Source organism: Scomber japonicus, chromosome 13, assembly GCF_027409825.1.
Source record: "Scomber japonicus isolate fScoJap1 chromosome 13, fScoJap1.pri, whole genome shotgun sequence".
Classification (NCBI taxonomy): domain Eukaryota; kingdom Metazoa; phylum Chordata; class Actinopteri; order Scombriformes; family Scombridae; genus Scomber; species Scomber japonicus.
In genome coordinates, this window is record NC_070590.1 from 20742318 (window position 1) to 20754066 (window position 11749).

The window sequence follows — 11749 nt, forward strand, 5'->3', positions numbered from 1 at the left end:
GTATAATCAATGAGGGAAATAAAGATATTTCCCTTTAACTGTATGTTTAGTGATAACAGCTTCCTACTCAAAATGATAACATGGTGTAAAAGGTTCTGTATGTTGGTCTATAGCTAAATGTTGAAAAAGTCTAGTTTGGCAGACATAGAGTCATTTGTTTGCTAGAGACTGAAACCTTTCTGACTTTCTGTTCCATAACTGCAGCGAAAGCAGATTCCAAGTACCAAACAGGTTCCAACAAATACTTCCTCATTTCTGACAGCCCTACAGTGTTAAACACTGTACATACATCGTACTGCACTCAAGTGAAGTAACAAAATGTAAAACATGTTTTTAAATGGTGAGAGACCTTAATTTAAGTTTACAGTTATGAGGTTTAAATAGACAGAAAGGAAGTCAAATCCCATCAACCTTGATGGGCTGATTAATTGATGACTGATGACTAATGGGCCTCCAGTTCTAAAAGAAACAAAATCTATCTGTGCTATCTGTTAACTGAAACTTATTTAAGTGCAACCCAGAGCTTTTATCTGGGTTCATTTAGTTTCTGGTTAAGATTTAAGGTGACTATCAGCTGCCAAACTGACTCCATGAAATGTTTTTATTTTATATAAAAGAATTTATTATAGAACCTGTCCTTAGAGACAGGTAAATATGGGATATATACCTGATTGCAATGTAAATCTATTTGGGTGTGAGAGAGCATTGTTTCATGTGTACTTAATATTATTATCATCAATTGTGCTAAATGGACTTTTTCGAGACCAACAATTTGTTCTAACTTAACAATATACATTGGTAATGAAAAAGGAAAAATCCAGGTGTATGAACAATGTAATAGTGAACTAACACATTTTACAATCTCCACTATGAAGCTGTATGATAGTATAACAGACTGGAGAGTCTTGGTGAGCTTCAGCCCCCCTATTGTCCTTGAACCGGGAGGACAAAAGTTGCATGTTCGATGGGAAGACAACAGGAAGCTTAAATCAGACCGCCCCCAAAAACACCTACCCTTTCTATTCTAATAGTGATCCAAACAAAATAGAAAGCCTGTGGTGTTTATACCAGATCATCTGCATGAGCCAGGTCAGAAATGTGTTGTTGTCAAAACTACACTTTGTGCAGCTGTCCTTAGTTCTTCTGCACATCAAAATGTCCCTGTTGTTTCACTGCTTTATGCTTATTTATAAAATAAATCCCAAAATGAGAAGAAAATGCATAACAAAAGTAGAAGAGAGAGTTGAAACTGAAAGAGATTGAAAATGAAGAGAAGGGAAGCCCTTCTCATAATACACGTCCTCTACCCTGACCACATCATGTCAGTTCAAGAAACGGTATCGTTTATGTATAAAGTAATTAGAAGGGGGGCTAAAATGGATCCTTTAGGGACAGCAACAGTCTGAGCTCTACCAGAGAGATATTATTTGAAATATCGAATGAAACAAAATAGTTACACACACTTAATGAAAAGGATTCAAATATTTGAGGCAATACATTTTTATTCACTGATTTGTGCATGAACTAGAAATACATGTCAGTGATAACACTATGAAAATATGGTGTAGTGTAATTTTATTATTTCTACAAACTGGGTCATAAATGTCTCGAGGGATACGGTAGGTTAACCACAACCACATAGTAACACATTCTATCAGAGATGGAACAATATATAGTTTGCATATCTCGAGTGAACTTTGAACCCTTGTAAATGCTTACTGTAACATTGACAAACTATGGTTTCAGCTCTGCAGATGTACAGTACAAAGAAACTGTCTAAGCAACACTCAACAGTATGCAAACGTGAAACTGACACCCCACAGAGGTAGGTTCAAATTACCAGTTTTTAGTCTTTCTCGTAAAAAGGAATTTTCAAAGATTTTATGCAGATTTTCTGATATTTTGAAACTTAGTACAGGGCTGATCACAGAGGAAAGGAAACTTTTTTATAGAAGTTTTATTTTGGGCTTTTTTTGCCTTTATTAGACAGTATATGGCTTAGAGACCAATAGGAAACAGAGAGAGAGAAAGAGAGAAAGGGGAATGACCTGCAGCAAAGGTCCCTTGCCGCAATCAAACCAGGGACACTGTCTTTATGTGGCATGTGCCTTAACCACTCAGCCACCAAAGCACTCCAGAGGAAAGGAAACTGAACAAAAAGTTATCAGGTTTGCCTGTCAGTTTCTCCTACACATGCCTGTCAGTTTCTCCTACACATATTGTAATTTTATAGTGAAGACTTGATTCAATGTCATATAAACATGTTTTTGTTTTGTAAGAATTGATCAATTCTTCTCAGGAGTGAAATCAAAACCCATTAACCTTGATTTGATGACTAATTGATGATTGATTACTATGGGGCCTTCCATTTAAAAAACAAAAGAAAACCCTAGAATAGCCCCTATCAGTGCTATCTGTCAACTGAAACCTTCCCAAATCAATCTGTCTAATATTTGTTTATTGGGTGTGAAGGTCCTAAACTATAGTGAAATATATTTTTGTCTGATATCCACAGTCACACCGAGGAAGCTAATCACAGAAAGGACAGTCAAAAACTGTGATCTAAATCATTTGAACTACAGATCATTATATGTGTCTTTGATCAGTGTTTGAAACTAAACTATCCAAATATCAGATTTCCTCATTTTTCAAATTGACCACCCCCAGGTTGTTTCCCTTATTCTTGATTGGAATGTGATCTATTAGTAACACGACTACCGATGTGTTCAGCAATGTTAATGTATGAACATATAATCCAAAGCCTTTACGTGGGTACTTTAGCGATCTTGATTTATAGTTAGATTTTAAGTGGCAATCACAGCTGCCAAACTGACACCATGAAATGTTATTTTCTGTAAAGAATTTACTACAAAGTCCTTATAGGTAAGTAAATATGGGATCTGTACCTACACATACTATTAAAGTGTACTTTGCTTATAGGATACTGATTATTAAAGAATTCCCAAAAAGGAAAAAAAATACATAACAAAAATAAAAGAGATACCTGAAAATGAATAAGTCAGTTTGTACATTCATTTCCTGTTTTATGGTAATCACCTTTGTCTCTCATTTCAGATCTTCACTTCCTGTCCTTGTGTGTGTGATTACCTGCCCCATCATGATTATTGTCACCTGTGTCACATTATGCCACCTTCCCTTGTGTATTTAGTCTGTGTGCTTCCCTTTGTCTCTGCCAGTCCCAGCCCTTTCTTGCATCTTTGAGCCTGCTTTGTTTTTGACTGTGTGCTCTATTAAACTCCTTGGATTTCGGAACCCTGAGTGAGTCTTGCTCTTGAGTCCTACTGTCAGTCACTACAGATCCTTGTGGGACAGCTCTATCAACCATTTGGATACTCAATTTTAAGGCATCCAAAACAACAGTCTGAGCTCTAGAAAGATATTATTGGAAATGTTTAGTGATTAAGAATGATTACATAACTGCTTTGTATTCCCATTCATACTCCCATTCTTACTTTTTGAACATTTTTTACAAAAAGTTGATATTTTTGGTGTGAGTTAACAACATAAAGGGATTTTAAAAAAGATTTTAAGTGATTCAATTAGATTTAAAGAAATGCTATGTGCTACACACTTGATGAAACTGCTTCAAACATGTGAGGCAATACATTTATATTCACTGATTCTTGTAAGAAGTAGAAATTTGAATCAGTGATATCACTATGAAACATGTGATGTAGAGTAGGTTATTTTGTATATTAGTACAACGTATTGGGTCATAAATGTCTTGGGGGCTACATTAGCTGCAATTACACAGTAACACAATGTAAGTAACAGACAGAACAATTTATAGTTTTGTATATCTTTTATATGGCAGGCCAGCACCCCAAAATACCCTTACACCTTCTATTCTAATAGTGATCCAAACAAAATAGAAAGCCTGTGGTGTTTATACCAGATCATCTGCATGAGCCAGGTCAGAAATGTGTTGTTGTCAAAACTACACTTTGTGCAGCTGTCCTTAGTTCTTCTGCACATCAAAATGTCCCTGTTGTTTCACTGCTTTTAAGCAAACAAGAGCAATCATTAGTTTATCTTGTGTATTTTACAAAGTTAAAGATGAATGTTTCTCATCTGTTTAAAAAATATACTCTTTTCAACCATTTGTGCTTTTTGGTTGCTTTTATGTCATTAATGTTCCTCATTGCACTATAAAAGGCTGCATTAATGTACATGTTACAACACTGTAAAAAGCAGAATGAAGTATCAAGTGTTTGACTTGTTATTGTAGGAAAAGGCACAGGTGTTACTAATAACACAGTGAGGGCTCTGCTCTTTTCCAGTATGTCAGTAAAGCATGACAGTGTTATAGAGATGCAGCATCCACAACATACATGGTCCTGAAACTAAAGCAGCTAAATGGAATATTCAGCAGTCGTTTTAACATTTGTACATTTTGTGAAGTGACATGTCAAAATATCTTCAGTGAGGAAGGCTGTCTAAACAACAGCTTTCTAAAACAACAGCATAGCCCTTCAAAAACTTTTACACACATTTCCTCTAAATGGTTCAGAGCCCTTGTAGTCACAAACGTGATTAAAGTCTACATTGCTTATTTATAAAATAAATCCCAAAATGGGAAGAAAATGCATAACAAAAGTAGAAGAGACAGTTGAAACTGAAAGAGATTGAAAATGAAGAGAAGGGAAGCCCTTCTCATAATACACGTCCTACCCTGACCACATCATGTCAGTTCAAGAAACAGTATCGTTTATGTATAAAGTAATTAGAAGGGGGGCTAAAATGGATCCTTTAGGGACAGCAACAGTCTGAGATATTATTTGAAATATCTAATGAAACAAAATAGTTACACAAATACTTTGTATTCCTGTTAAAAGCTTAATTTGTGTGTTATTTTCAATTGCACTGAATTTTGTTTTGGTGAATGTGATTTCTTATGGAATAATGTTTTATTTTTTATCTCAGTGCACTTGATAAAAAGTTAAAATAAAAAGCTAAATAGTCACATCTGTACAAGCACTTTGGTGAACATGTGTCAATCTTAAATTTAAAAAAATGTTTTATTGATATTAAATTGCCAAAAAACTGTAAATGATTGCTTGATCTCCCCTTTCAACAGGCGGCAGTTTGACTTACTGTTGTAGGAAAAGGTGGGAAGAACAGGTGTAACTACTAACAGTGAGGGCTCTGCCCTTTTAGAGTATCTCAGTAAGGCATGACAGCATTACAGAGATCCAGCATGCACAAAATGGATACCCAGAATCTGAAGCTGTAAATTTCCTATAGTGACATGTCAAAATATCTTCTATGAAGAAAACCCTTCTTAAAGTATATCCCTTTAAAGAATTTTTGAAAATGTTCCTTAAATGGTCCGGAGCCCTTGTAATCCTAGACATGCAATTAAAGTCTATATTGCTTAACATAAGGATGCTATTTATGAAAGACGTCCCAAAATGGGAAGAAAATGCATAACAGAAGTAGAAATGAAGCCTGACCAGAATGAAAACTAGAAATAGACTTAGAGTAAACAGCACATCACAAGGGAAATTCAATTCACTTACAGTATGGAGGGAACGTAAGCAGGGGTAGGGGGTTCTGAAAATGAGGGAAGCCCTTTGCCTAATACACATGTTCCCCTTTTACTGACCACATCATGATCATTTAAGAAGAGCTCAGCTTGTTTCCATCTGAGAGGAAGTCAGTTTATACACGTTCTTATTTCCTCATATAAAGTAGCCCACTGTATGAATTGTAGAAGTATATTTGAATGACAAATTATTACAGCATTCAATCATTAACCTAAACATAATGAGTTATGAACCTTTATTTATTCAGTATTCAGTGTTTGGTTGGGGGCAGACAACATGATTTATGTATAAAATGAACAGTACAGGGCCTAAAATTGATCCTTTTGGTACAACTCTATCAACCATCTGGCGACCTAATGTAAAGGCATCCACAACAGTCTGAGCTCTACTAGAAAGATACTATTTGAAATATTTATTGATTAAAAATGATTATTTAGTATTTCCATTCATGCTCCCATTCTTCCTTTGTGAACACAAAATTGAACAAGTTTTGCAAATAGCAGGCTTTTTTGGTACGAATTAGCGATGTAAATTGATTTAACATTATTCCAGTGATTCAATTAGCTTTAAAGTAATACTGTATACTGTTTATATAAGCTAGACTCTAGATGAAAACACATGGAATATTTGAGGCAATACATTTTTATTCACTGATTCTGGGCCAGAAATATGCATCAGTGATAACACTGTGAAACATGTGGTATAAAGTAGGTTCATTTGTAGATTAAATGTCTTGGGGGATACAGTAGATCAATTCAAATTCCAATTCCAATAATACAATGTAAGTCAGAGATGGAAAAATATGTAGTTTGCCTCTTAGACAGAATAAACTTTGAACCCTTGTAAACACTTACTGTAAAATATAATTGATAACACTCATTTACAACCACACAGTAAATTTATAGTTTGCATATCTCGAGTGAACTTTGAACCCTTGTAAAAGCTTACTGTAACATTAACAAACTATAGGTTTCAGCTCTGCAGAGGTACAGTACAAAGAAACTGTCTAGACTTCCCTTCTGACAAGCAACCAACAGTATGCAAAAGTGAAACTGGCACAACACTGAGGTAGGTTCAAACTACCCATTTCTAGTCTTTCTAGTAAAAGGGAATTTTCAAAGATTTTGTGCAGATTTTCTGAAATTTTGAAACAGGGTTTATCAGAGGGAAAAGGAAATTTTACATCAAGTTGTAATGTTTGCCCTGCCAGTTTCTCTTACACATAATGTAACTCCTCTTGTCAACACTATGAGATATGTTTACTTCATCAAACCTGTTAAATTCAGAGAATTTCTCTGAAATTCTCTCTCATGTGTGGTGTCCAAAATGTAACTTTTTACAACTTCACAACTTACAGCATGCGAATTTACAGCATGAGAAATGTATAATTAAAGATCAGTGTTACCATTGAATAAACTGCCTCTATTTGAATTTCCACTGTTATCTAACAATTCTAATCTAAATGTGTAAATTGTTGCTCTGCCCTCTTTAGGTGATAAATCAGCTGCCCTGCATTTTTTACACCTGTAGATGACACCATAAAACCATAAACACCTTGGCATACTTATTTTATGTTCATGTTCACTGATCAATACATGAAAGCCTTGATCAACACTTTTTTTCAGGTTTCGCAATGATGAAAAAATATCCCCAGATCTCATTCCTTTGAATGTTGGGTGACTTCCCACAGTGTATGCATTGGATTACTCCCTACCTGGGAATTCACCCCCAAAACTGATCAATTCCTTCATGGTTGTGAAAATTTCTGGAAGAGAAAGCTGTTCCTTTCCATGAGGAAAACTCAAAATATATACTCTCAATATTGCTTTAAATTATACAGCCAAAGATATTTTCATAGAATATGGAAAATGATCTTACTAACTAAGAACTTTAATTCAGCATTTAAAGGCTAGAAGTGTGCCTGAGGGCCGTTTAGCCATCTACTTTCAAACAAAAAGTTTTAAAATATTCTTTATTTATTGAGGGAAATTTAACTGAGAGCCCAGGAATGCCCTGATCACACATACAGTTACATACATTCACACCTGGAAGATGCCCAGTCCAACCACTGTCTGACCATGAAGCAGCTCCAGTGGAGTTGGTGGGGTGGAGGGCCTTGCTCAAAGAGGGAGAGGCAAGTGCTGCTTTTTCATTTGCCTTGCCCAGATTTATCCGGTCCAGGGTTTGAGCTGGCAAACGTCTGCTCACAAGGCCGCTGCTCAAATCTTTAGGTCACCGCTGCCAAATGGCACATGAGTTCCTTCATGAGAATGACTGCATGGCCACAGTGCTGAGTTAACTTCCACTGTTCAGTCCAGTTATCAGCCTTAACATGTGTGTAGCCTCAAACCACAGAAACACATATATTACATATGACACTAATCATCATCATCACCATCACCTGACAAAAACAAATTGCTTCCCATAAGGCAAAATGTTACAAACCAGAAATAATAAAAACAAAAAAAAGTTTTTAGTTAAATATTATTCAAGAAATAGAAAGTTTTGGACAAAATCAGACTAAAATCAATCTAACAAAACAATCTATTAAGATTGCAAAGGCTCTTCTCTTTTTCTTTTTTTGTTCATGTTATAGTTTTGTCTTATGGCCTACTACAATATATGCCCGAGTGATCAATAAAACAATAAATAAGTGCATTTGAACAATATATACAGTATGTATATACTCATATTTCATAAACCTGGACTCTATTTGAGGACCTCAAGTCAAATACAGGATAATATGGGGCAAAAATAAATCCAAAATCCAAAACTTATCGAAGAGCCAGGCCAAGATGAGTCTTAAAGGTAATAAATAAAATCTATAAATGTATTATAAAAGCAATTGGGACCCAGAATACTGGGGCTAAAACAAGTATGATGTGGCAGAGTAAAACAGATGTGCATAGAGATTGTATAATACAGTGCAATACAAAACTAGCAATTATACATTAAAATGTTAATATCTTTCTAAAAATGTCACTGCCTTGATTGATGATTTTGGAAGTACTGTTAGTGCACCATTATTCATATAAGAAATATATAAGTTGTACATAATTCAAGAAATCAAAATATTTTATTTACAACTATATTTCATTTCTGATAGTAAAAGGTTGGAACAGAAAAAGCTTTAACATTAAATATTATGAATTGTTTTAAGTACAGATGTTAAACTCTTTGTTTTACCAGTATGTGCCCATTGCCTTGCTTTTGGGGAACTAAGATAAAACATTTATTTTCAATGAGTCAGTCACGACAGACAGTCAATGACAATGATGACAATGATGACAGGGACCTTTCTCTGTGTTTTTTTTTTTTTTTTTCAGTTTTGACTTTTTTTGGGAGATTCATTGAAACTCGTTCAGTCATTACTCATACACATCATGAGACTACTGGAATATTCCCTGAGGATACACACTTAAATCTGAACCTCATCGTCTCTTGATTAAAAAAAAAAAAAAAAAAGTCAAGATTTTAGTTGTTTTTACACTCTAATAACAATACAGTAGTTTGCCACTGTGGCTGGCATAGTTTTATTGACCATGTGATGAAACTCAGCAGAAATAAGTAGTCTATGTAATTATTCATTGTTCAATTTAACAAGGACATTATTGCATATTACTTTAACTGTGAAGAAAAGGAAAAAGAAAAAGAAAAGAGTGTTACACAAGCAATACACAGATACTTAAAACCACAAAGACGCACATAACTTGACTGGAAACTGTTGATTCACATGCCTGTGGAAAAAAAAGAGGGGATCCCTTTTTTTAGTATCTATGGTTTGAAAATAAAAAGCGGGTAGTAAATCTAATACTATCTTACGTCTCTTGCTAAGCAAGTTCCTCACTTTTGCATGAATCAGTCAGTGACCACAAGATGCCGTAACAGAGAAAGTAAGAGATAGAGAGAGAGAGGGGGGGGGGGGGGGGGGGGGGGGAACTCTGCATCAGAAACTGAAAACAAGAACAAAATATATATAAACGAACGTGAGCTTCACAACAGTATGAAGATATCTCACTCAGTGTGCTCACTGCTCCTCTAAGGTAAGCCTATTGTACACATGTAGATACTTTAAACATGTTTGATGGTGACCTTGTCATTCACTTGAATGAGAATGTGTTTCTGTTACTGTTGTTTTAATGGAATTTTTACTGTATCACCCTGTGAGCATCTGGTAAACTGAAAAACACAACAGATAATTGTAATCAAGAGACAGATGTAATAAGTACATCATGAAATTTTATTTTAATTTCTTGGACTTAGTGTCCAAGACAAACAGCTGTGATATTTTTGAATTTGAATTGACCTGAGAGAGCTTTTGTTGATCAATTATTATGAGACAGCATTAGAGGACACTGCCATGAGTTTGGGCAGAGACTGTCTTGCACCAACAAGACATGTTTCCATAAAAAAAAGAGAGAGAGCCCAAGAACTTGAAAGAAAACATAAACTTAATGCTTCTAATTCTGTGTCTCTTGTATAAGGCCAGCAGTATGTAGTATGCAATCTGGCAATCAGAACACAACAAAAAGAGGAAAAAATGCTTCTTTCCACACTGAAACCATATAGAGGAATTAAGAAATTTCTTCTACTGTATCAACTGTAGTCTTGCTGAATTACATAATATTCATGGGGATGCCGTGTGGTGAGGGTTGAGGGATGACTGGTGTGTTCTTTCACAAATATAAATAGACTTCCTTTAATGAGAATGAAAAATTACAGTTAAGTTTCCATGAAGAGATTCAGTTCATTTATGTGAAACAGTGTGGTTTGCATTGGAAGTGATACTGCACTTATTTTTTAAATGTCTTTATTTTTGACCAATGTTTAATACAGAAGTGGCAGTTTATACCTGAAAAGTAGCTGACCAAATCAGCTCTTTCATAGCACTGGTTTGATGTAGCAGCATGTGATGGATTGCATTCACAAAGCATTAATTAAAAGATAAAGACCAAAGGTACACCACAACCTATAACCCATAACTGGTTCTGTCTCTCCAGATGACTGTTTGGTGGCATGCTCTTATCCTCCTTTGCTGTATTCCTAAACATGTGGAGCCCTCTCCAGCACCCCAATATAACGACTCCTTTAGTCTCACCAGGACAGCCAGAAACCGTGTCCAGAACCTGCTAATGGAATATGTGAGTCCTGAGAAATGCTTGCTGCTCACACACATTTAAATGAGCTTTTCATAAATATAGCCTTTCAATTATTACTGTGTTCACTTTGACAGAAGGAGCACAAGTTGGGAAACAAGGATTACGAGAACAGAGGTCTGCACTTAAAGAACCTGCCATTACTTTCTACAGATTTCTACCACTGGCGACAACTGACGGTTAGTGTCTGTCTGGGAGTTTTAAAGAAATTCTATAGGAAATCACTGTCTGGTTTTAATCATGCAAAACATTTTTTTCAAAGTTTTCTGAGAATTTCTTCTATTATTATGAGATTTGTTTTTTGGCACAGTGGAGGGAAAAAACGAAACATGATGACTGTCAGAATGTCTGCTCTTGCAGAACGTAAAACTTGTGAAAATTTGAGTGGATTTCCCCTTTTAGAGCTCAAAGTATTGAAAGGGGGTTGTGCAACATTTTTATGATTGCATTATCATGTGGTTGTCTCTTGTTGAATGTTCAGGACTGGGACAGATTGCATGCTGCTCTCTGTGATATACAAGCTTATTGGAACATGCTGGAGTGGAAGAAAAAGCAGCTGGTGGAGGACGAGAAAAAGAACGAGGTCACCGCTATACCTCAAAGCATCAACAACATTCAAGTGGACCTAAGGGACCTGATGAATAAAGTCAAAAATCAGGTATCACTCCACCACAGTCTTCTTCCTGAAATCCACCCACATTGTTTCCACTTTTAGCCCACACACATTTTGGAGGAAGTGACACAGAGACTGATCTGATTATTTTGTTTTGCTTTCTTCTCCAGATGAATAAAATAAATAACTCTTGGAAGAGCCCAACTTCCAACACACTGGACCTAGAAACCATCTCCAAAACAAAATTTGACAGCAGAGTGGAGGGTTACATCATCCTGAGGGATCTGAACCTTTACCTCACCAAGCTGGCAAGAGACTTCCTCCTACTGGCTTCAAAAACACGTCTGCCTCAATACTGAAAAGAAACAATAGCTGTGATGACAATTTAATCATTACTTCAGTGGTGTTGTCAA

The 11749-nt window shown here is 35.6% G+C and overlaps 1 protein-coding gene across 1 annotated transcript; it reads left to right on the top strand.

Annotated features, from left to right (window-relative positions):
* Positions 1-10202: 10202 nt before the first annotated feature.
* Positions 10203-11695, top strand: LOC128370930 (uncharacterized). Its single transcript, XM_053331114.1, has 5 exons — positions 10203-10212; positions 10635-10708; positions 10801-10902; positions 11205-11381; positions 11507-11695. The coding sequence occupies exons 1-5, from the start codon at positions 10203-10205 to the stop codon at positions 11693-11695; spliced, it is 552 nt and encodes a 183-aa protein (XP_053187089.1).
* The last annotated feature ends 54 nt before the right edge of the window (positions 11696-11749 follow it).